The sequence below is a fragment of the Paroedura picta genome, chromosome 17 (assembly GCF_049243985.1).
Source record: "Paroedura picta isolate Pp20150507F chromosome 17, Ppicta_v3.0, whole genome shotgun sequence".
NCBI lineage: Eukaryota > Metazoa > Chordata > Lepidosauria > Squamata > Gekkonidae > Paroedura > Paroedura picta.
In genome coordinates this window covers 192,090-217,423 of record NC_135385.1, presented here as the reverse complement: position 1 = coordinate 217,423, position 25,334 = coordinate 192,090, and the positions used below count along the sequence as shown (strand labels likewise).

The following is a 25,334-nucleotide window of genomic DNA, read 5'->3' as shown; positions in this document are numbered from 1 at the left end:
CCATCCCTGTAAACCTCTCTGGCCCTATGGATAGAATCACTCAATATTTACTAGCTGATAAATCCCCAGAAATAACAGAACTAGGAGCCAAATTCTTGGCTGCGGTGATACAAACGGATAATCAGCTAAGCAAGACTTAATTCTAATCCATGGGCATTTATCGTTGGTGTGAATTACTGATCGGAAGGCCGAGCGTCAAAGAATTGAGGCTTTTGAACTCTGGTGCTGGAGAAGACTCTTGCGGGTCCCTTGGACTGCAAAGCGAACAAACCGGTCAGTCCTAGAGGAGATCAGCCCTGACTGCTCCTTAGAAGGCCAGATCCTGAAGATGAAACTCAAATACTTTGGCCCCCTCATGAGAAGGAAGGACTCCCTGGAGAAGAGCCTAATGCTGGGAGCGATCGAGGGCAAAAGAAGAAGGGGACGACAGAGAATGAGGTGGCTGGATGGAGTCCCTGAAGCAGTCGGTGCAAACTTAAATGGTCTCCGGGGAATGGTAGAGGACAGGAAGGCCTGGGGGATCATTGTCCAGGGGGTCGCGATGGGTTGGACACGACTTCACACCTAACAACAACAATTGATGATTGAGCATTCGATGGAGGAATGTATAATTGGTTCTCTTTATTTTACTTCATCTGTACGTTTTATCTTAAAACGATGTAATCATTATGAACAACTACTTACTTTCATATTGGCCTTTTTTTATACGCCATTAAAGGGTTTCTGAATTTGAATTTGAGCACAAGCTTCACGCATACGGCCGGTGGACGCAAATTCCGCTCTTTTCCCATAATTGGACGTTCCAAGAAGCCTGGAACTCTGTGACCCCAGGGTTCTAGACCGTTACCGCCGCGTTGTCTTCCGCTGTCTTCCACGTTGTCAACCCCACTCTCGAAATACACGCCCGAGCTGTCCCCACGCCCCGGTTTGTTTTCGCAGAGCATCTCTTGAGGTTCTGTGTCCATGGATGGTACAAACTTGCCTTTCAGAAGGAGGCCATCCATAAGGCCTCCACTGGACGGAAGGCCCTCAGTAAGAAGACCATCGGACAACAGGCGGTCGTCGGTGAGGAGACCGTCGGAACAGAGGCGCCCGTCGGTGAGGAGGCCGTCGGACTACAGGCGACCTTCAGTGAGGAGGTCGTCCGACTACAAGCAAGTGAGATGGCTGTCAGACCAACGGCGACCGTCGGTGAGAAGGTCATCAGATAGACGGCCATCCTACAGATCTTCAGGTAGTTACAATACCAGGATTACATCATAGGGACAGAGCAAATGGGGTTTAGGAAGGGATATACTACCTTAGATCATTGTACTGTTTTAGCTTTTTTTAAAGCCAGAAATACACCAAATCTAAGAGGGGCAGATTATTTGTTGCCTTTATTGATTTAAAAGCAGCCTTTGACTCAGTTTCCAGAGAGAAAGTCTGGATAAAATTAAACAATCTAGACATAGACCAGTGCAGGGGTAGTCAAACTGCGGCCCTCCAGATGTCCACGGACTACAATTCCCAGAAGCTGGCAGGGGATCCTGGGAATTGTAGTCCGTGGACATCTGGAGGGCCGCAGTTTGACTACCCCTGGACCAGTGTCTACTCTTTCTATTAAAACAGCTCCATCATAACAACCACTGCCAAGTCAAATATTCTGCTGAGGGAAATCTAACACCAAAAATCCAAATAAACATAGGAGTGAAACAAGGTTGCATCCTTGCCCCTCAGTTATTTAACCTTTTCTTAAGTGACTTACCCTTCTATTTTGACAAAGGGACGGCGACTGGAAGCCGCTTTGAGCCTCCTTCGGGTAGAGAAAAAGTGGCATATAAGAACCAACTCTTCTTCTTCTTCTTCTCCAGTAATCTCAGGGCTCTCTCAGCCTCCCCTCCCTCACAGGGCGTCTGTTGTGGGGAGAGGAAAGGGAAGGCGAATGGAAGCCGCTTTGAGACTCCTTCGGGTAGAGAAAAGTGGCCTATAAGAACCAACTCTTCTTCTTCTTCAGTAATCTCAGGGCTCTCTCAGCCTCACCCACCCCACAGGGTGTCTGTTGTGGGGAGAGGAAAGGGAAGCCGACTGTAAGCCACTTTGAGACTCCTTCGGGTAGAGAAAAGCGGCATATAAGAACCGACTCTTCCTCTTCTTCAGTAATCTCAGGGCTCTCTCAGCCTCCCCTCCCTCACAGGGTGTCTGTTGTGGGGAGAGGAAAGGGAAGGCGACTGGAAGCCGCTTTGAGACTCCTTTGGGTAGACAAAAGCGGCATATAAAAACCAACTCTTCTTTGTTTATAACAGTAACCTAAATACAAGATTTGGGGAGAGGGGACTGTCTCCTCTGTGAAATCGGGACAAAAGGAACCGTAAGTTTAGATGGCTGGCTGAGATCAGCTTTATGACATGTCTTAAATTCTTCCCTAGCTTCCTCTTCGGAAACCAGTTCCACAACTTATACTTCCGAGTACTACGGTTCAGACGAAGGTAAGATCGGAACCAAGCACAATTGGGAATATCCCTGTGGGGAACTCACAGAGCAATTGGGGACAACCACCAGGATCCCTGTGTTAACCTCAGCTGGTCCAAGAAACCCATCTAAAGCCAGGAACTTCCAGATGTCCACAGTGGGAAAGAGATCCTAGAGTCAGCGGTGGCCAAACTGCGACACTCTAGTCTAGATGTCCATGGACTACAATTCCCATGAGCCCCTGCCAGGTGGCAAGGTCTCATGGGCATTGTAGTCCATGGACATCTTAAGCGACGCAGTTTGGACACCCTTGTATAGCCTAACTTTTGACAAATATTTATCGAATAGTTCCCAAGCATACTGTTTCCTCTGATACCAACCAAGCTTTTCAGCCATGAGAGGTTTACACAGACTAATAAACCTCTGCATTTCCCTAAGCCAGCCTGTTTCACCTCCAGATTTTCCAGATTTTCCTTCTTTTTATTCCCTTTATTTCTTCTTCCCACCTCTCAGGCTTTCCTTCATTTTTTAAAATTCTTCTCCCGCCATTTGAAGAGAGGAGGAAGGGATCGCACTGGGCTTTGCTTCCTGGGGGAGCCTTCTTTTGGGTGGCGCTCAGCTGCCCTTCGCAAAATCCCCAAAATGCTCACGGGCTGAAAGAGGCTGGGGACGTCCGGGTGACCGGAATGACCCATCCCTTACCAAAGAAGGTCAACCAGGAGGGGCTGGCCTCTCTTAACACCCGCTATCTTGAATATGGATCTCAGGGATCAGACCAGGGTCCTTGAACATGGAAAGTAGATCCTCGAGCTCCAAGCCACGGCCCCACAAAATGACCCTGGCTGAAGTGCCCCAAACCGGAATTTGGAGCTGACCCAAATGGCTGGGGGCAAAGAAGCAGGCGACAAAACGGGAGATTTGTGTTTCTCCTGTAGACGAGGAATCCGAGCACGGTTTGAGCACGACGATAAAGACCAACATTCAAATGGAAAAGGACGGTCTGGGCTTCATCATCGTTCAGAACGGGCCTTATCTCCAGCTCACGGGCCTGGTGGACAACAGCCCAGCAGCCAGAGACGGAAAACTGCAAGCTGGTAAGGAGAAAAATGCAGAACCTCGGAAGGGTTACAAGGCAGAAAACTGCTGACATCTTATCCTGCCTGACAAGCAGGGGTGGGGGACAAACTGTGGCTCTCCAGAGGTCCATGGGCTACGATTCCCATGAGCCCCTGCTGGCAGGGGCTCATGGGAATTGTAGTCCATGGACCTATGGAGAGTCACCGTTTGGCCACCTCTGCACCAAGGAAGTGTGGTGACCGCAGCCGTTGGAACATCACACGGAGTTTCAATTCTGCTATTGAAGTTCGCAGGCTGGATGCTCTCTGCCTCGCTCTACCTCGCAAGGTTGTTGCTAGGAATATAAAATGCAGGGAGAATGACACGTTCGGTTTGGGTGGGTTTTCTCAGGGGGATTAGGGATTGGGAAGCAAAGTGGACTATGCCTAACTAAACAAACATCTGATTCTAACCCTGGGGCAGCAAACCTGGGTTCTTTCCTCTTCCATTTTGCCTTCACAAACGTCCTGTGAGTTGGGCTGCGCTTGGAAGGTTCATCTGGCCCAGGCCAGGTCCGTGACGGAGTGAGCATTCCTCCCACATGCCGGTCTGACGCTGTAATCCACTGAAAACCTCTTGCATTGATACCCAACCCCATTCTCTCCCCAATAACGGCTTTGCAAGGGAGCAGGCCCTATAGCCTCCAGTGAGCATGACAGCCCAAAGGAGGAATTTGAATCCAGGCCTTCCCTTGGAAACAGGCTAGTCTCTAACCTGTACTGTTGAAGTTCAGTAGGTTACCGTCCTGTGCAACTGATGTGTGTTTGATGTTCAAGCCAGCGGTACTTTTGTTTATCTAGCACTAGGGGCCAAGCCTGCTGCAATCAGGAATTGGAGGGGTGGGGTGGAAGAACTCTGCAGATGGCCTCTCCCTTCCCCCAGGACCTGGAAAGGCTGCAGGCAGCTGTTGGGGAATTCACCAGCAGGGGGAGCTCTCATGCAGCAGGGATCTGCAGCCTCCGAGCCTCGGAGGGAAGTGGAAGGAGGAGGGGGTGGTCAGGGGTGGGGGACAGAAGGCGATTGGCTGGCAGCTGGACAGACAGGCAAACTGGTTGGTGGAGGCACTCAGGGGCGGGACAGCCGCCCTGAGTGGCACATAAGCCAGGAGACCAGCTCCTCCTCCAAGGCCTTACCAGAAATATATGATGTGGAACAGATGAGCTAATCTTCCCAGCCCCTTTCCCTCTGGACAACCAAATTTGAAGCGCACTCTTTATCCATAGAAAGTGCGTTGGATGCGGGTCTCCTCTCCCTGATTTTGCCCCCACCTCAACCATGAGAGGTTGCCGAGTCTAAGACAAAGGGACGCTTTTGGAGATTATCAAAGGCCAACAGTTAACCAGAAGGGTCTTTCTTCCTCCTGTTTTGAGGTAGACCAATGACACCGCTGTAGCCGTAACTGCTGCTTGACAGTAGCATGGAAAGGCCCTCCTATTGGGCCAGAAGATTCCCAAGGTGGGACTATTTGAAGGCTGATTGTATATCAGGAGTATTTAATTCACTCCAATAAATTGGTTTGATTATCTTGCTGGATCTAGTGATTTATTACCCCTTTTTACAATGTGGGTTTGATAGGGTTGTGTTAATTATGGTCAAAAGCTACTGGGGAGGGCTTTGCGCTAAAATGCATTTGGAATTCCACTTCATTGTTTTTGGCAGTGTGAGTTTTATTATCCGTGCTGCTGGGGATTTATGGATACATTAAATTACTGGCGTTCCATTATGTGCACTAATTAAATTTGTTCATTTATCATATTATTATTCCCCACCAACCACCAGTTTATTATAGTCAACCTTGGACTATTTCTTTCTTTGATTGGGTATTTCTCCATTTCTTGTGGTGTACAGCCTGTCCAGAAGACTTCTGTAAGGGACAGTAACAACCCCCTCCCCCACTTCCCCATGGCCAGTAAGAAGAAGAGTTTGTTCTTATATGCCGCTTTTCTCTACCCGAAGGAGTCTCAAAGCAGCTTCCAGTCGCCTTCCCTTTCCTCTCCCCACAACAGACACCCTGTGAGGGAGGTGGGGCTGAGAGAGCCCTGAGATTACTGAAGAAGAAGAAGAGTTGGTTCTTATATGCCGCTTTTCCCTACTTGAAGGAGTCTCAAAGCGGCTTCCAGTCACCTTCCCTTTCCTCTCCCCACAACAGATACCCTGTGAGGGAGGGAGGCTGAGAGAGCCCTGAGATTCCTGAAGAAGAAGAAGAAGAGTTGGTTCTTATAGGCCCCTTTTCTCTACCCGAAGGAGGTTCAAAGTGGCTTCCAATCTCTCTCCCTTTCCTCTCCCCACAACAGGCACCCTGTGAGGGAGGGGAGGCTGAGAGAGCCCTGAGATTACTGAAGAAGAAGAAGAAGAGTTGGTTCTTATATGCCGCTTTTCCCTACTTGAAGGAGTCTCAAAGCGGCTTCCAGTCACCTTCCCTTTCCTCTCCCCACAACAGACACCCTGTGAGGGAGGGAGGCTGAGAGAGCCCTGAGATTCCTGAAGAAGAAGAATTGGTTCTTATATGGCGCTTTTCTCTACCCGAAGGAGTCTCAAAGCGGCTTACAATCCCCTTCCCTTTCCTCTCTCCATACAGGGCCGGATTTACACAAAAAGAGGCCCTAGGCTATTCCACTTATGTGGCCCTTTCACCTCCCATTTTTAAGTTTGTAATTTACATGAGAGATAATAAATTACATCATTACTGTGATATATATCAATATGTTGTGATTGGCACTAACCTTTATAAAAAATGTGGAATATAGGCCCCTCTTGATCTTGAGGCCCTAGGCCGAAGCCTAGGTAGCTTATAGGAAAATCCGGCCCCACAACGGACACCCTGTGAGGGAGGTGAGGCTGAGAGAGCCCTGAGATTACTGAAGAAGAAGAAGAAGAAGAAGAAGAAGAAGAAGAAGAAGAAGAAGAAGAAGAAGAAGAAGAAGAAGAAGAAGAAGAAGAGTTGGTTCTTATATGCCGCTTTCCCCTACCCGAAGGAGTCTCAAAGCGGCTTCCAGTCGCCTTCCCTTTCCTCTCCCCACAACAGACACCCTGTGAGGGAGGGGAGGCTGAGAGAGCCCTGAGATTACTGAAGAAGAAGAAGAAGAGTTGGTTCTTATATGCCGCTTTTCTCTACCCGAAGGAGCCTCAAAACGGCTTCCATTCGCCTTCCCTTTCCTCTCCCCACAACAGACACCCTGTGGGGTGGGTGAGGCTGAGAGAGCCCTGAGATTACTGAAGAAGAAGAAGAAGAAGAAGAAGAAGAAGAAGAAGAAGAAGAAGAAGAAGAAGAAGAAGAAGAAGAAGAGTTGGTTCTTATATGCCGCTTTCCCCTACCCGAAGGAGTCTCAAAGCGGCTTCCAGTCGCCTTCCCTTTCCTCTCCCCACAACAGACACCCTGTGAGGGAGGGGAGGCTGAGAGAGCCCTGAGATTACTGAAGAAGAAGAAGAAGAGTTGGTTCTTATATGCCGCTTTTCTCTACCCGAAGGAGTCTCAAAGCGGCTTCCAGTCGCCTTCCCTTTCCTCTCCCCACAACAGACACCCTGTGGGGTAGGTGAGGCTGAGAGAGCCCTGATATTCCTGCTCGGTCAGAACAGCTTTATCAGTGCCATGGCGAGCCCAAGGTCACCCAACTGGCTGCATGTGGGGGAGGGCAGAATCGAACCCGGCATGCCAGATTAGAAGTCCGCACTCCTAACCACTACACCAAACTACTTAAGGGTTAACAGAACTTGTTTCCTTACAAAATAGTAACAGCTGGGGACCTTTAGGCCTGTCTTAGGTGGATTCAAGTGGGAAATTTTCATATTAGCTGAGTGCTAAAGAAAGGGACACCCTGAATGGGTGCAATGTGGGGTGAGGGGGCCTTAGCCCCTATAACTTTAAGGATCTTTGCCTGGCAGTGCAGCAGAAGGATGAATGTGTTTCCATTATCAGGCCAAAGTATCCATGTAATTTTTTTTTTTGGGGGGGGGGTTGTGCAGAGCCTGACAACTGTATCCCAAGTGAACTTTGATGCTTTTTAATTCAGTTTTAATAAATATGAGGTATATTTTAACACTTTTGTGTGATGTGTGTCTGGCTGCTGCTTGTTACCTGTGAGATGAATTTCAGGGAGCTCTGAGGGCTGGGGTCTATCTTGTGGGCTTGGACCGTCCTGGCTGTGGGGCAGGGTGCTGCAATGCTTTACCGCCTCTTGCTTGTCTTTCCTCACAGGGGATGTGTTCCTTAAGATCGGCCACGCAAACGTCTTGGGGTGGACGCTGCGTGAACTCCGGCAACTCCTGCAGGGCACTCCCAGCGGGACCGTTCTGCAAACCCAGGTCTATCGGGATTTTCTTCCGTTGCCCAGCAGGTGGACCTCCGTGATGGACGACATCCCGGAAAAGAATGGGACCGAGTAAGGAACACTGAGCATTTTTACTTTGCACTGACGTTCTCTGGTTGCCGTCTCTTCACAGAATAGAATCCTAGAGTTGGAAGGGACCTCCTGGGTCATCTAGTCCAACCCCCTGCACTATGCAGGACACTCACAACCCTCTCGCTCCTCCACTGTCACCTGCCACCCCCTTGAACCTTCACAGAATCAGCCTCTCTGTCAGATGGCTATCCAGCCTCTGTTTAAAAATTTCCAAATATGGGGAACCCACCACCTCCCGAGGAAGCCTGTTCCACTGAGGAACCGCTCTGACTGTGAGGAACTTCTTCCGGAGGTTTAGACAGAATTTCTTTTGAATTAATTTCATCCCATTCATTCTGGTCTGTCCCTCTGGGGCAAGAGAGAACAATTCTACTCCATCCTCCATATGTCACCCTTTTAAATACTTGAAGATGGCTATCAGATTCTCTCTCAGTCGTCTCCTCTCCAGGCTAAACAGACCAAGCTCCCCCAACCTTTCCTCATACGTCTTGGTCTCCGAACCCCTCACCATCTTGGTTGCCCTCCTTTGTTGCCCTCCTTCAGCAGCCTACATTATTATGGGGGGAGAGGGGGGGACACACAACAACCTGGCCCCAGTCACTTAGAGACACAGGGGAGACTTGGATCCCCAGGCACAGAATGCTCTTTTAGGCAAGATCCTGCACCAGTCCCAAGGATTCCAACTGGACGTGAAAAGCCACTTTGAAGCATCATTTCGGAAAGAGAGCCCTAACTCAGAAGACAGCCCCCCTATCCCCATTCCTGCTAGAACTCTGTTCTGCCACTGAACTGCCCTCTCCCCCACCTCTCCCCTTGGCAGCTCGAAGGCACTCTTATCCAAATTTGCAGCAGGGGTAAACTCTCAATCTCACACTTTAAGGCCCTGTGGTGACCTGTTCGGTTTCAATTACCTCGAGAAGACGTTTCCACGAACCTGAAGATCCGGGCCACTAGCAGGGGCACTCTCCTCTGGTCAAGGAGCCTACTCTTGACACGAGATGCCTTCTGTTTTGTGTTAGTGGAAAGCTTCTTCCAGAATAAGGGGGGGGGGGGGGAGAAATGCATCGGTAGATCTAGAGGAAAATCCACTAAACCCATCAAGCTTTGAGCTCTGCCAATTCGAACTGGCTGGTGATCCCTGCCCCCCTCCCCCAAGCTGAAAGTTTGGCCTCAACCGGGGGGCCAGGGCCTTTTCAGTCCTGGCCCTAACCTGGTAGAACCCGGCCCTAACCTGGCCCTAACCTGGTAGATTAACCTGGGCTAATCCTGTGTTGAGCAGGGGGTTGGACTAGATGGCCTGTATGGCCCCTTCCAACTCTATGATTCTATGAGAATAAGCACCCAGAAGAACTGCTTCAGGGATTTCCAAAAGCCCTGCAAAATGGCGCTCTTCCGCCAGGCCTTTGGGTGGGCCCGATGAACCACAGGACAAGCTGGACCCCTCCTGCGAGAACCAAGAAGCGCCCACCCCCTGGAATGAAAGCGGTATCTGCAAGTAAGCCGAGATTGGTGATCGCAGAATCCTAAGCGCTTTATATTTCTAAACCGTTAAGCTGCTTCGACTACCAAAGTTTTAATTGTGAAGCCGGTATGTTGTGAGCCGCCCTTGAGCCGGTGTCTGGGAGGGGCGGCCAGACAGATCTTCTTCTAAATATAAATCAGCCGTTATTTCCAAACCTTGAATTAGCCGTCTAACTATTGTACTGCTCTTTACGACTCTCTCTCTTTCTCCTTGGTACCCGTCCCCCACTTCATCCCCCCCACGGTTGTATTCTGTCAAATTAACGCTCAAGAGGGGTTTATCGCAGTAGAAAAGAACACCTTAACGATGAATATAATTTGTAGTAGGGCAGGGGTTCTCAACCACAACCCTTCGATACTGTTCCTCAACCATAAAATTATGCAAGTGTTCTATCGCGGAAATCAAACCGAAACCGACCAATGACGTGAAGACCCATGGTTCATGCTGGTATATAAATTGTTTTTTTCCCCGGGGTTTCTCGGTTCCGTTCTGCCTGTTGCCCCGCCTACAGGAGTAACGGCACCAGTGGCGGTAAACCCCCCCCCCAGCCAAGCTGCTTGCCTTCCACGACCCCTGTGAGAGGGTCATTCGACCCACAAAGTGGTCCCGACCCCCTGGCTGAGAACCCCTGTAGTGGGGGATAAGCTTTCGTGCCCCAAATTCTGTTAGTCCGTAAGTTGCTACTGGACTCCTGCCCTTCCCTGCTTTAAGACTCGTGTGCCAACGGGAATTATAGGTAGAATCATAGAATCATAGAGTGGGAAGGGGCCATAGAGGCCATCTAGTCCAACCCCCTGCTCAACGCAGGATCAGCCCTAAGCATCCTAAAGCATCCAAGAAAAGTGTGTATCCAACCTTTGCTTGAAGACTGCCAGTGAGGGGGAGCTCACCACCTCCCTAGGCAGCCTATTCCACTGCTGAACTACTCTGACTGTGAAAAACTTTTTCCTGATATCTAGCCTATATCGTTGTACTTGTAGTTTAAACCCATTACTGCGCGTCCTTTCCTCTGCAGCCAACAGAAATGGCATCCTGCCCTCCTCCAAGTGACAGCCTTTCAAATACTTAAAGAGGGCTATCATGTCCCCTCTCAACCTCCTTTTCTCCAGGCTGAACATTCCCAAGTCCCTCAACCTATCTTCCTAGGGCTTGGTCCCTTGGCCCCAGATCATCCTCATCACTCTCCTCTGTACCCTTTCAATTTTATCTACGTCCTTCTTGATGTAGCTTTAGCCCTTTTTGCTAAGACCCTACGGCAGGGGTAGTCAAACTGCGGCTCTCCAGATGTCCGTGGACTACAATTCCCAAGAGCCCCTGCCAGCAATTCCCACGAGCCCCTGCATTTGCAGGCAGGGGCTCCTGGGAATTGCCGTGCATGGACATCTGGAGGGCCGCAGTTTGACTGCCCCTGCCGTAGGGTTCCAGCATCCATCCGTCCTTGTTGTGAAACAGTCAGGAAGGCGACTAAAGTTCCAGAGGGGAGAAGAAACGCCACGGATGCCTTCGTAGCCCGCTTGAGTCCCGACCTTTCCACTTTTACGTTTCAGCACATTGAGTGACGCCAGCGAAGAAAGCTGGACGAGCAGCGAGGGCACCGACGAATACGAGGAGTACGGCGAGGAGACGGACAGCGAAGGCGACAGCCAGACCATCACTGACCATCGGGCCGCGGAGGAAGACGACACGGCCCCCATCCGGGTCCATCATGACAAAACGGTGCACTACGAAGAAGTGTGCAAGGAGCCCGAAGGCGACCAAGCCTCCCTGCAGGCCCCGGCGGCAGAAGCGCCTCCCCCCGAGCTTCAGTGGATCTCCCGGGACTGGCACTTCTTCGAACGGAAGAGACACACGTTTACCGTGGGCTCCGACATCGGCTGTGATATCATGATCCACAAAGACAACAGGGGGGAGACGGAGACGCCGAGCGTCCGCCGGTCCCTCAGCGACTGCCACGCCGATGGCTGGAACGCGGAAAGGGACACGGATGACGCGGCTCTGTACGTACGATGGCCTTCCCCGTATTGGACTTTGCCGAAAGCCAACGTGGCCTCGTCCTCCTCGTCCTCTTCCTTGTCAGAGGTGTTCTGGCTCACGGACTCCGGTGAGGACGTGGAGTAGGTGAGCAGGCAGCTTCTGCCTCCAGGAACCGGGACTCCGGAATGGGACTCACGTTGGCCGGAGCTTCAGTCTCTCGATCCGGCAATCGGACGGTGCCTTCCTGTCGGAAAACGCAAGGAGGGAGGATGCCCCACCTCCTTAAGCCGTGTCTCTGGCAGGGGAGGGGAAGGTGACCTCAGGGACTCCCCCACACGCTTCCAGAAGGTGAGAAATCAACCCCAACTGCCTTTAGGCGGTCAGAGGTAAACGATGGCTTTTGCTTCCAACAAAGTACACAAGTTTAGCCACATCAGAAGAAGAAGAGTTGGTTCTTATAGGCCGCTTTTCTCTACCTGAAGGAGTCTCAAAGCAGCTTACATTCACCTTCCCTTTCCTCTCCCCACAACAGACACCCTGTGAGGGAAGGGAGGCTGAGAGAGCCCTGAGATTACTGAAGAAGAAGAAGAGTTGGTTCTTATATGCCACTTTTCCCTACCCAAAGGAGTCTCAAAGCGGCTTACAGTCACCTTCCCTTTCCTCTCCCCACAACAGACACCCTGTGAGGGAGGGGAGGCTGAGAGAGCCCTGAGATTACTGAAGAAGAAGAAGAGTTGGTTCTTATAGGCCACTTTTCCCTACCCGAAGGATTCTCAAAGTGGCTTCCAGTCGCCTTCCCTTTCCTCTCCCCACAACAGACACCCTATGAGGGAGGGGTGGCTGAGGGAGCCCTGAGATTACTGAAGAAGACGAAGAAGAAGAGTTGGTTCTTATATCCTGCTTTTCTTTACCCGAAGGAGGCTCAAAGCGGCTTACAGTCGCCTTCCCATTCCTCTCCCCACAACAGATACCCTGCGAGGTGGGTGAGGCTGAGAGAGCCCTGATATTATTGCTTGGTCAGAACAGTTTTATCAGCACCGTGGTGAGCCCAAGGTCACCCAGCTGGCTGCACGTAGGGGAGCGCAGAATTGGACCTGTGGCCAGTTTTTTGTCATGCACGCATTTGTTTGGCTTTCATAGTTGGGGGGAGGGACCCAGGAATCCACCATACAAATGGATTTGAACATTCCTGCCTTTAAAGAAAAGGAGGGTCCCGCTGGGCTTCGGAGGCAGCTAACTGGACAGGTTAATTGAGACTGCGAAGGGACAAAATTGGGTTTCCGGGGAGAAATCAGCAGTCCCTCGGTTCACAGAAGCCTTCCCCAAAACCTCCCTAATCCTTACTGCAAGGCTGTAGCTTTCTCAATGAATCCATGATGGGAGTGAGGCTGAAGCCAAGAGAGGGGGGGATTTATGGCTGAACCAATGAGCGTGTGCTGGGCTTGTGGAAGGTCCCATGTGCCGTCCTCAGCATCTCCAGTTCTGGGATTTCAGGCAGGTATATGGAAAGAAGCCATGTTCCACTTAAGACCTCGGGCTCCACATGAAACCCATTGGTATATTTGTGTCTTCCCTGATGAACATATAAAGTCCCCTTATTGGCAGCACATTGGCCTCGATAAGGTCAAAACTACCTACTTAGAATGACAGGCATTCTCCCAGGTAGAGGGTCTCTCGTGTCACCTACCACCTGAGCTGTTTTGCTGGAGGTGCTACGGGATCGAACCTGGGGTGAGCCAGCTCATTTGGCGAGCCGGGTTTGATTCCCTGCTCCTCCTCCACATGCAGCCAGCTGGGTGAGCCTGAGCTAGTTACAGCACTGATAAAGCTGTTCTGACCGAGCAGGAATATCAGAGCTCTCTCAGCCACACCTACCTCACAGGGCGTCTGTTGTGGGGAGAGGAAAGGGAAGGCGACTGAAAGCCACTCTGAGACTCGTTAAGGCAGTGAGAAGTGGGGTATAAAAAACAATTCTTCTTCTTCCTTGGCATGCCAGGCAGAGACTCTGCCACTGGGCCCCAGCCCGCCCCAAGTCCTGCTTGCTATGGGCAAGGGATTAAGTGCCCTTCTTAGCGAAAGAGTCCCCATCTCTTAACACAGCAATCCTCACCTGTGCTCTTGACATCTACTGTTCCCCTTTTCTCTATTGACATGCTGACATCCAGGAGCTTCCCCTGTAAGCCGAAGCATTTATCAAACCAATGCATTTCTGAGGCTGTGTTGAAGCCACTGTATCCTATGTTTGGCACCTCATTCCACCCTCGGGGGTGGGATAAAGAATACTTGCGGTGCAGAAGAGGTTAAAGACGCGGGTGGCTTCCAAGAGAGTACAAACTCTGCGCTTTATTCAGTGTGTGCACGTTGACAAGGGGCTCAAAGCATCAGAACCATAAATAAGAGACTGAAGACGATTTGACGAGGCAACAGCCTCGGAGGCGACTCTGGCCTGCTTCTGGGTGCCCCAGCAAACCAGCCTCCCTACAACTCATCCACAAAGGGGGTGTTTGCCAGGTCCCCGCTGGCGGCCATCGACTTCTTCCCCGTCACAAACTTCTTGGCGGCCTGGAAAAAAAAGCAGGGAGAGATGGCGGATGAGGTGGCCGTCAAGACAGGAGCACAGGCATCATCACAGCAGTGAGGAAGGGTCATGGTTTGGGCTGGCCGCAGGCAGAAAGCAACACTCTCCCTTGGGGCTTGCCTGAAGGGCAAAAAGCCCACCAGGGGACACTGGGACACCTCAACGGCCACACAAGACCGCGAAATCCAGTGTAGCAAGTACACACACAAGGAGTCTTGCAGCTTCAAAACTTCCTTAACGAGATGATTCCCAGCGTGTTTCGCTAAGCAGCGCTTTACGGAGGGATTCCGAAATCGGATCTGTATTAGCGAACAACCTCGAAGATTTCCACAGCCAAACCAAGGCCTTGGAAACCAGTTTCACAAGCGGCTACAAAGTGTCCCAGTCTCCTCTGGTGTGCTTGCTCTGTAGATCTCACGGGGCCCCACCCGGAAACAGCGTGGGGCGAGCGAAAAGCAGTTTTTGGGGCGGTGGCAAGCCCTGTAGAACCATTTCCCTCCCCTACTATTGTTCTCCGCAGCTGCTGCGACACTAACAAACACAACCGCCTGGAGCGTGACTCACGTTCACGACGTCCGCCGTGGTCACTGCGTCGATCTTTGCCGCCGCAGCCGCAGGCGAGGCGTACGTGCCGGACGACAGGGCCTGCGAGCCGATCTCCTCGAGCAAGCCGCCCGAGGGCTCCACAGACATCAGGAGCGCGGCCTTCAGCTGGGACCTGCCCGATCGCAGAGGGAGGAGACGGTGAGGACAGCCGAGGCTGAGTTCTGTTTGGTTTTGCTCCACCATCAGAATCTTAATCTCGCCTCTAGTGCCCGTTTTCGGGAATGAGGAAAAGAAAATGCCGATTTGGCGGTGATTTTATCCTGGAGGAGAACTGCGGGTTGCCGAACTAAGCTCGGGAGCCCCAGGTAGCCGGCCGTAAAGATTTCTCAATCAGGGGGTGTGAAGAAAAATACCGCCACACACACACACACACACACACACACACACTAGAGCAGGGGTAGTCAACCTGTGGTCCTCCAGATGTTCATGGACGACAATTCCCATGAGCCCCTGCCAGCAAACGCTGGCAGGGGCTCATGGGAATTGTAGTCCATGAACATCTGGAGGACCACAGGTTGACTACCCCTGCACTAGGGGATATGTGGCCCTCTGTGACACGGAAAGAGCGGCAGGATTCCAGGCGTCTGCAGTCCAAACGGACTTGCGAGAACTGGCGTCCAGCCGGAACTCATGTGACAAGTGGTGCAAAGGAAAACCTCTCCCTCGGCCAGATCTTTTTTTGGCTCTTCTCAGCAGCAGCGGGGGGAGAACCAGGAAGACAGAAGCCAACTTTGTTTCTGGCCCAGCAGACCACCACGGGGCTGGAAGCAACCATCTAACAGGGGAGGGTTTCCTTGATCCAAGAACTGTTGGTTCCCCTCCAAAGCCCCTTTTGACCCCACAACCTAGGCAGGCACAGGAGCTAAACCAGACGCTAGGATGCTCACAGGTCAGACCCACGACTACCGTAATGTCTAGTTTTGTCCCTCAGCCACAAAACCCCAAGGGACGTGATTTCTACCTAAGCAGAAATGCAGCATCTTTTCCATGGGAATCAAGGCAAACGGCCCATGGAAGGAATTAAAAACATCTGATGAAGCTACTAGGATCCCGGGAGAAGATGACAAGGGAAAGCCATCCGAAAAATTCCTTTCCAAAAATAGAATCACAGAATCATAGAGTTGGAAGGGGCCGCACAGGCCATCTAGTCCAACCCCCTGCTCAACGCAGGATCAGCCCAGAGCATCCTCAATGCAGCGGGCCTTTAGAGAGGCAGTTTTAAGCGGGGTGGAAGTTCTACTGAAACTAGTGGGAAATTGCTAGGTGGTCGTGAGAGTCAAACCGGGTGCTGGGGTCTTTCAGCAAGGTCCCTCAAAAGATCCGAAGTTTGACTTTGCATGGCCACCTTTCAAATTATTTTCCTTTGCAAGCTCTTTCTTATTAGCTGTTTCTCACTGAGGGTAAAATGCAATCTAATGGAATGCCATGTGAATCAGGGGCGGCCCAACGGTGGCTCTCCAGATGTCCGCGGACTACAATTCCCACGAGCCCCTGCCAGTGGCAGGGGCTCGTGGGAATTGTAGTCCGCGGACATCTGGAGAGCCACCGTTAGGCCGCCCCTGAATGAACAAGGAAAGATTACGTACAATCCATGTAAACACAGAGATGTGGCATGGTTTTTGTTATTAACCGCCTTTCCCCCCTTTTTACGTGTTTTTAAAAGGTTGTGCTGCTCGGGAAGCTGGTAACTTTAAAACAGCCGCCTAAGGCGACCCAGGGAAAGCCGTGCCATGGGCCCTGCGGGAGGCAATGTGAAGAAAGCCACGTGAAAGGGCGAGGGGGACAACAGCAGAAAGAGAACACGCTTCATGTACGTGCTGGAGCCCACGCAAAATTTTAGTTTAAAAAGGACTACGGAATCATGCGCAGAATCTTGTAACGTTTAGCTGCTTGAAGTGAAATGGTTTGAGAGATGCTTTCAGACGTTACACTGCTTTACTTTTAAAAAAGAGATTAAAACATACGCTATTTACTTCTCCAGGCTGGTCCTAATTGGTTTTGCAGGTGTTTAGCACCCTACCTGTCCTCTGAGCACCTGGCCATGGTGATCCATGTGACGGTCACCTCCAGAATAGACTTCTGTGACTTGCTCTACGCAGGCCGGCCCTTGTCCTTGACCGGGAAATTACAGCTGGTGAAGAATGTGGCTGCGAGGGACATCTTGGAGGGTCCATACCCAGCCTGTGCTGAGGCAGCTGCATCAGCTGCCAGTTGTGGCCCAGATCCGGTTCAAGGTTGTTTTTGACCTTTAAGGCCCTTTGCGGTCTGAGACCCATATATCTGAGGGACCGTCTATTGCCCTACGCCCCCCGCAGGGCCTTGAGCTCTGCAGGTACCAACTTGTTGGACATTCCTGGTCCTAGGGACGTTCACTTGGCCTCAACCAGGGCCAGGGCTTTTGTCAGTCCTGGCCCCTACCTGGTGGAATGAGCTCCCAGGAGAGTGACGGGCCCAGTGGGAGATGTCAGCTTTCCGCAAGACATGCAAGACACAGCTCTTCCGCTAGGTCTATGGCGGAAGATCTGGTTGGGCCCCCCCACCCTTAAAAAGTTTGCCACCCTTGGACCACCTGGGTGTTAATTGCTGACATAGCCCTCTGCTGTCCGGTGGCAGATGTCCCGTTATGGGGAAGGGCTGTTCTCTGCTACGCTGGGCTTTTGTATTATTCTATTTTGTTTGTATTCTGTTTTGTTTTCCTGTTTTGGGAATCTTATGCTCTAACCCAGGGGTAGTCAACCTGTGGTCCTCCAGATGTCCATGGACTACAATTCCCATGAGCCCCTGCCAGCATTTGCTGGCAGGGGCTCCTGGGAATTGTAGTCCATGGACATCTGGAGGACCACAGGTTGACTACCTCTGCTGTAAGCCACCATGAGCCAGCATATCGAGAGTGGCGGGTAAGAAATACAATAAGTAATAATAATTATTATTACGGGGAACAGCACAGTTTGCACCATTCCCTCAGAAGTGGCAAGGGGATGGCGGCTTCACAGCGACCGTCCCGCACCTGAATAAGCCAGACCCAGAAGCAGGAGCCCTTAAGCACGTCTCTGGCAGACCAGGATTCCAGGAGGAGGACAAGTTTCGGCAGGAGTTTAACCTTCAGTCACTTACTTGGCTCTTGCGACTTCTTCCTCGGGGAGCCCTCCCTGGGCAACCGTCTTCACTTGGTTCACAGCGGCTTTGATGACCTTGATCAAAGGACCAAGAGGTTTTAGTTTTGGCTGCAGCAGAGCAAACCCATTTCCCACCTTCCCTCTGGCCCCCGTTTGGCTAGGGCAGGGGTAGTCAAACTGCGGCCCTCCAGATGTCCATGGACTACAATTCCCATGAGCCCCTGCCAGCGAATGCTGGCAGGGGCTCATGGGGATTGTAGTCCATGGACATCTGGAGGGCCGCAGTTTGCCTACCCCTGGGCTAGGGTGTCCAGCCCACATTGCCGAATGCCCGCACCGAAGGGGTGAACCTGTTCAACGTTCCAGATCAGCAGCTTCAGCTCAGCCCCCAGGGGACTCTTAAAAAGACAGGACACTGAGTCTTCCTCTGTGCTAGGCAAACCTTCATCCGTGCTACCCGATTTTGTTAGCCGTCCTTCCCAAATGGAAAAATAACTCTCTTTTATGGGCCCTTACAAGGCTGAGATCAAACTTGGGTTGTCAGACTTATGTGACAACAACAAGAAGGCCAAAGGCGCAAATTTAATCCTCACGTTCATCTTCCATTTTGGATTTTGATGCTTTGCTCAGTTTTCGATTCCCAAAGCAATGAGTTACTTACCTCTCCGGCCGTTGAGGGCTGGGCTATGGTGTAGAAGCCAAACAGACCCGAATCACTGTAATTCACGTTGAACGCTGATGCCTGCAAGAGAAAGGAAGGTTTTTAGTGAACAGGAGCCAACAATAAACATCCTTCCCCATTCCTCAATATAGGTGCATACACAAAGCCCCAAGATTAAAACGTCTAAGCAGAAATGAGTGAGACAACCTTGGGGGAATTTCTCACTTGCAGAAGCTTTGTTAACCCTTCATCTCCTGCATCTCCCCCCCCCCCCTCCACTGTAAGAATGTACAAACCGCCATTCCGGATCACGCCCAAAGCCCAGCTAATCCAGCGCTCTGTTTGCACAGGGGCCGACCAGCTTCCTCTACGAAGCCCACAGACAGGAAAGTTGCACCTGTGTCACCCCGCCTGAACTCTGCAGCAACTGATCTAAGGATACATGCTGCTTCTGGCACTGTACAGCAGGGGTAGTCAACCTGTGGTCCTCCAGATGTTCATGGACTACAATTCCCATGAGCCCCTGCTGTACAGCATAGACATCAGTCATTATTATTATTATTATTATTATTATTATTATTATTATTATTATTATTTAATTTCTAGACCGCCCTTCTCCCAATAGGTCTCAGGGCGGTTTACAACATAAATAGTTAAAACACAATAAAATCCCCATAAAAACCCCAATTAAAAGTTACATATAACATAACATATAGCGGCGGTGGTCACAATTCTGATCTTAGTTCAGCCTGGTGGAGAGAATAATGTCCAGAAGAGGGTGGCACCAATACAATAGATCTAACCATGATCTCGGTGTTAGAGATCTCAATATTGGAGGGGATCCTCTGATGGGTTAGTGGGAGAGCATGATTAGGGACCACCAACAACCCCGTCCTCCAGGAATTTGCCCCCTTCCCTTTTAAAGCCTTCCAAAGCGGTTGACCTCCTGGGTCATCTAGTCCAACCCCCTGCACTGTGCAGGACACTCCCAACCCTCTTGCTCATCCACTGTCCCCTGCCACCCCCTTGAGCCTTCACAGAATCAGCCTCTCCGTCAGATGGCTACGCAGCCTCTGTTTAAAAATCCCCAAAGATGGAGAACCCACCACCTCCCGAGGAAGCCTGTTCCACTGAGGAACCGCTCTGACTGTCAGGAACTTCTTCCGGAGGTTTAGACAGAATTTCTTTTGAATTAATTTCATCCCATTTGTTCTGGTCCGTCCCTCCGGGGCAAGAGAGAACCACTCTGCTCCATCCTCCAATTCGTCATAAACCCCAGTTTGTGAGCTGGTTTCCCCTGGCTGGCTAGCTAAGGAAGGGGGGGGCCTAGGTACTTACATCAAATGGTTGAGTCGTCACCTTCGCAGCACTCTGGACGAGCCTGCTGGTCACGCTGCTCCCCCTCTTAATGAGAGGTCCGGCCCCCAGAATGTGCTGCAGGACACTGAAGGCATCGGCTTCTGCACTCCCAACAGCCGCTCCCTCCGCCACTACGGCAGCGTGGACCAGCATGTTGCCGTTCTGCTCCCGGATTTCACCTGAGCCAATGGGAAAGGGAGGTCTTAGAAACCAGCCAATCACGGGGCAATGGACCGTAAGCTTCCTGCCGGGAGGAGCCCTTTCTGCACTGACCCAGCATAGCCCACGTAGGATTTTACTACCCAAAGAAGTCATGGGAGCAGTTAGGGAATTGTCGTTCAAGAAGTGTGACCCCGAGATCAAGAACAGCCTCTGAGATCATCCAGGTGTCAAACTTCTTATGTAAGAGGAGGCAGATCTGCTCACAAGTACGTGCAATCTGGGAAAGGCACAGGGGGCTCCTGGGAATTGTAGTCCATGGACATCTGGAGGGCCGCAGTTTGACTACCCCTGGTCTAACGTCACTGAGGACGCCCGGATGGAAATCCCGGAACAACCAAGGACTTCTCTGGGTGATCCTGGGCTTTCCACAATAGTCCTCTTGCAATTTAGGCTCCGATCCCAAAAACATGTTTAATAGTAAGCTGAGAAGTGCCCCACAGCCTTCCTGGTGAAGCCTTCCGTTCTGCCACCCCTTCTGAAGACAAAGACGGACCAACTTCGGCTTCTTGCTATTTCCGATCATATGCAGATCCCTTCTTCTGCAAAGGGTGATATAATCTATGACTGTGAATCAGAATCAAGCATAATGTGGGCCTAGCTAGGATGTCACAGGAGGACAGGGGACACTCGTATCCAGTCACAAAACGTGCCGGGTGACCATGGTACATGGTTTCCATGAAAACCGCCCTGAGCCTCCGGGGAGGGCGGTATATAAATATAATAATAAAATGGGCCAGTCGATTTCCTCTTGGCCTATCTCAAAGGATTAATGCAAGGGTAAGGCAGAGGAAAAGACGCCTACATCAGTTGCCTCAAGCTCTCTGGAGGGCAGGTGGGAGGACCGTGGGATAGACAAGACGGACCGACAGACCTCGCAATCCAAAAGCCCCGACCTGTAAGAGCTACTCCGTTCAGCCCTGAAGTGTCAAGGTGCCAGCCACTGCCTGAGTGTCCACCCAGTCTACCAGGAGGGCCTTGCTCTTTGGGTACTGCTGCCACCATGTGGCCGTTTTAAGAATTCCCCCTTGAGCAGGCGGGTGGTCCTGGCTTCCTTTACCTGTCGCCATTCTAAGACTCTGCCCAGTTCCTGCGCCTCCCACAACCCAGAAACTACTTCCCCACATTTCCATGCGCCTGGGAAAATAGAAATTCATCAGCTGACGCTCCCCCCCCCCGTTCCCCTGGCACACACTTTGCAGTCCGTGGACATCTGGTGGACCCCTGGACCCCTGCTTTAAACAGTGTTTTAATGGTGGCGGTCTATGCAGTCCGGAGCGCAACTACTAGCATTCAAAACAGTAAAGAATTTATTAAACGTTTAGCCGAGACGTTACAGTGTTCTAGAACAGGGGTAGTCAAACTGCGGCCCTCCAGATGTCCATGGACTACAATTCCCAGGAGCCCCTGCCAGCATTCGCTTTGACTACCCCTGTTCTAGAAGCTTCCCCCTGCTTTGGTGCCTTTGTTCAGGCATGCAGTCCGTTGACTGCTCCATGCAGGAATGGCAGCCATCGAAATGCAGCGCTGGGGCAAGAGCTTCCTTCCTTCCTACAGCTGTCATCATCCAAGATGGACCGGCCAAAACGGACTCCTCTCCCTCCACGTGCCGGGGGATTTTATGACCCGTTTGCTGTCCTTTGCTGGTCCGAGAATCTTTCCCTGAAATCTCCAGTAAGCCGTGACTTCTTCGGGTAGTGAAAAGTTCCAGCTCTTCGAGACTCTCCCGGAAGATGTGCTCTAGTTCCCCGCACCCACCCAGTCTCTGTATCAGATTTGCAGTGAAAATATGAGCCGGCCCTTTCATTGTCTCCAGCCGAGAAAACGATTCACAGTTCAAAGGTTGGGCGCTCTCTGGAAGCAACTAACCTCCCCTTTCCTGCCCTCTCTTCAGCTACTCAGAGGGAAACCTTTAAAAACGCAACGTGGAGGTTTCGTCAAGTCAAAGCCAGGTTGATGTCGTAGTTAGGAGTGCGGACTTCTAATCTGGCATGCCAGGTTCGATTTTGCACTCCCACACAGGCAGCCAGCTGGGTGACCTTGGGCTCACCATGGCACTGATAGAGCTGATCTGACCAGGCAGTGATATCAGGGCTCTCTCAGCCTCCCCTCCCTCACAGGGTGTCTGTTGTGGGGAGAGGAAGGGAAGGCGACTGGAAGCCGCTTTGAGCCTCCTTCGGGTAGAGAAAAGCGGCATATAAGAACCAACTCTTCTTCTTCTTCAGTAATCTCAAGGCTCTCTCAGCCTCACCCACCTCACAGGGTGTCTGTTGTGGGGAGAGGAAAGGGAAGGCGACTGGAAGCCGCTTTGAGACTCCTTCGGGTAGAGAAAAGCGGCATATAAGAACCAACTCTTCTTCTTCTTCAGTAATCTCAGGGCTCTCTCAGCCTCCCCTCCCTCACAGGGTGTCTGTTGTGGGGAGAGGAAAGGGAAGGCGACTGTAAGCCACTTTGAGACTCCTTCGGGTAGGGGAAAGCGGCATATAAGAACCAACTCTTCTTCTTCTTTAGTAATCTCAGGGCTCTCTCAGCCTCACCCACCTCACAGGGTGTCTGTTGTGGGGAGAGGAAAGGGAAGGCGACTGGAAGCCGCTTTGAGACTCCTTCGGGTAGAGAAAAGCGGCATATAAGAACCAACTCTTCTTCTTCTTCAGTAATCTCAGGGCTCTCTCAGCCTCCCCTCCCTCACAGGGTGTCTGTTGTGGGGAGAGGAAAGGGAAGGCGACTGTAAGCCACTTTGAGACTCCTTCGGGTAGGGGAAAGCGGCATATAAGAACCAACTCTTCTTCTTCTTCAGTAATATCAGGGCTCTCTCAGCCTCACCCACCTCACAGGGTGTCTGTTGTGGGGAGAGGAAAGGGAAGGCGAATGGAAGCCGCTTTGAGACTCGTTCTGGTAGGGAAAAGCGGCATATAAGGACCAACTCCTCTTCTTCTTCTTCAATGCATTTCTTCACAGACTCATAGCACGAAGCAAGTGGGTCGATCTGGCTTGCCCAGGTCAGCAGTTCAATCCCACTGCTGCTCGATACCGAGAGGAAAGAAGCACACTCACCTCCTCGGTAGCTTGCCTTCACGCCTGCAGAGCCGGCCCCACTTCGGATGTTGAAAAACTGCTCCCCGACTTGCTTAAGGTCAGAGTGGCCAATGCCTGTGACGCGAAACAGCGCTCACTTGAGGATCAATCGATCAATCATTCAATCAAACTTTATTAGTCGTTCAGACCAAGTTGTATGAAGTTTATGCATAGAAGACCCAAAGAATATGGCCATTTAATGTAATACAGTTTAAAACAGATCATAAAATAAGACTTAAAACTTTCTCAAGCAGTGTTTCCCAAAACCCTGGTGTTCCTTAATGGCCCTGGAAGGGTTTCCTGAATGGGTGGAAGTTAATTCATATATATATATCAATATATATATATCAATATCAGAATACCTTTATTGGCATAAAATTGCAAAGCGTAAAATGAAAATTTCAAACAATTCCAGATGTAGATTCCATCATAAAAAGATTTTCATTTAAAATTCACAACAAGAACTTGGCTACTTTTACAATAATTGCTGCGTCATTTTAATCCGATGTCTCTCATCAACACAGCTGGTATATATATATATTTGTTAAACATTTCTTGAGTGATATGGCCATATATGGTCGTGTCAACCTGCCCCCCCCCCTCCCAAAAAGACCATTGATGGGCCTGGAAGCAGTGAGGAGGGGAGGGGAGGGGTCCCAGGTAGGCGTGTCCACGGTGAGGCTCCCCGACCATTTTCTGCGAGATCGTGACACTTCTGGGTTTTCTCAGAGCACAAAGAATGTTTTTCAAGGGTTTCTCAAGGGTAAAAAAGCGGAGAAAGGCTGTGCTGGCAGGAGCAATCCCTCCGGCGGAGGGAGCCTTCCGCTGACACAAGACACAAAAAAACCCAACAATAAACACACACAGCTAGAAGACACCAAAAGGGTACCTGCATACCTAGGCCTACCAGAGCCATCCTGGCACTTGTGAAGTTGTTCTGAACGAAGTTGTGCAGCTGGAAAAGAACAAGGGCAGATGCTGAAAGCAGCAGCAAGGCGGCGTGACCGTCGCCGTGGCTGAAACACGCTTTGAGAAGAAGTAGGCGCCCCCAGAGTTCATCCAGTTCCACCCACCTGAGCTTTTCTTTGTCATGGAGCACCAGATAAACTTTCTCTACAGCGTCAGAATGAAGGGGGTGGGAAGGAGGGGGCCTTGGAAGAGACGGGCACGAGAGACAGGCTCAGAAAGAAATTCGGAAGGCCAAAATAATGCGCCTCTCATTCACTCTTATTAAGTAATATATATTAGGTATATTAATCATTCCACTTCTTGGCCATCAGAACGGGCTCCCAGGTACATTTCTCCCATTTCCTGATTCTTCCTCCATGATTGCCACTCCATTGCCAAGAAGTGGAATGATTAATATACCTAATATATATATAAATAAGAATTGACTCATTATTTTGGCCTTTTCATTTCTGTCTACAACATTCGGAAATCAACAGTGCAGTTTCTTTGCCCTGAATTAGAAAGAAACTCATCTGTTGAAGGACTCCCACCTTCCCTCCCTCCCAAAAAATCTTCCAAGGTTCCCATTTTTGAAAGATGACACTTTGCAAGGCTAAATTATTGCTTTGGGAAGGACAAATCTGAACATCTACATACGCTACATACAATTGGCTTCTGAGCACAAAGGACCAGTCACTATGCTAAAAGCCTGAAGTGGTTTGATTGTGTGTGTGATTGTGTGTTTGTGTGTGTGTGGGGAAACCAGGGATCTCTGACAACTACTTGCTCCCCTGTCATCCTGTCCTTAGCAAGTAGAAGCGTCTGAGGCTCTGCTCAATGGGGCCTTCTCTGCAGTAGCATTTTGGCTGTTCAACCTTCTTCCCATAGCATTCCACTTAGCACCAAAGCTTAGCATATTTCTGGCACCAGACCAGCCCTTTGCTGACTTCTGAGTTTGATTAAATGGACTTTTAGACATATTTTATTTATTTACTAGCAAGGAGCCCATTGCAAGCAGGAATGCAATGGGCGCTAGGACCCAGGGACACCGGGAGGTGTAGATCTTTCTCTGTGTCTCTCTCTCCCTCTTGCTGCATGTCTCGGTGTGCCTTGCAGCAGAAGACATAGCACGTAATCAGGACTGATTTGTAGGAGGGAAGGAGGGCTGGTGTGCAGTTTGGGGCAGCTCTCTCTTGTCTGTCTCTCTCTCCATCCGTCGCAGCAGGGGTGACTCTCTCTGTGTCTCTGTCAGCAGCTTGGGGTGGCTCTCTGTGTGTCTCTCTCGGCCTCCCTCGCAGCAGGAGCATTA

The 25,334-nt window shown here is 50.9% G+C and overlaps 2 protein-coding genes across 3 annotated transcripts in view; one reads left to right on the top strand and one right to left on the bottom strand.

Annotated features, from left to right (window-relative positions):
- The first annotated feature begins 559 nt into the window (after positions 1-559).
- Positions 560-14,683, top strand: PDZD9 (PDZ domain containing 9). 2 transcript variants are annotated; one of them, XR_013227165.1, is made up of 6 exons: positions 560-1,234; positions 2,409-2,468; positions 3,387-3,545; positions 7,763-7,946; positions 11,037-11,811; positions 14,562-14,683. XR_013227165.1 is itself a non-coding variant. In XM_077316140.1 (5 exons), exons 1-5 carry the CDS (start codon positions 964-966, stop codon positions 11,605-11,607), a joined length of 1,245 nt encoding a protein of 414 aa, XP_077172255.1. In that variant the 5' UTR covers positions 560-963; the 3' UTR covers positions 11,608-12,103. The 2 variants fall into 2 exon arrangements, 1 of the variants encoding a protein (XP_077172255.1); XM_077316140.1 differs by lacking the exon at positions 14,562-14,683 and having other exon boundaries at positions 11,037-12,103.
- UQCRC2 (ubiquinol-cytochrome c reductase core protein 2) overlaps positions 13,787-25,334 on the bottom strand; it is a 23,797-nt gene continuing 12,249 nt past the window's right edge. The window contains exons 8-14 of the mRNA XM_077316138.1: positions 23,975-24,032; positions 23,057-23,152; positions 19,763-19,962; positions 18,425-18,505; positions 17,762-17,838; positions 14,606-14,759; positions 13,787-14,025 (exon numbers count right to left, since the gene is read on the bottom strand). Of these exons, the coding sequence (XP_077172253.1) occupies positions 13,942-14,025; positions 14,606-14,759; positions 17,762-17,838; positions 18,425-18,505; positions 19,763-19,962; positions 23,057-23,152; positions 23,975-24,032 (750 nt within the window). The 3' untranslated portion in view covers positions 13,787-13,941. The remainder of the gene's footprint in view (positions 14,026-14,605; positions 14,760-17,761; positions 17,839-18,424; positions 18,506-19,762; positions 19,963-23,056; positions 23,153-23,974; positions 24,033-25,334) is intronic.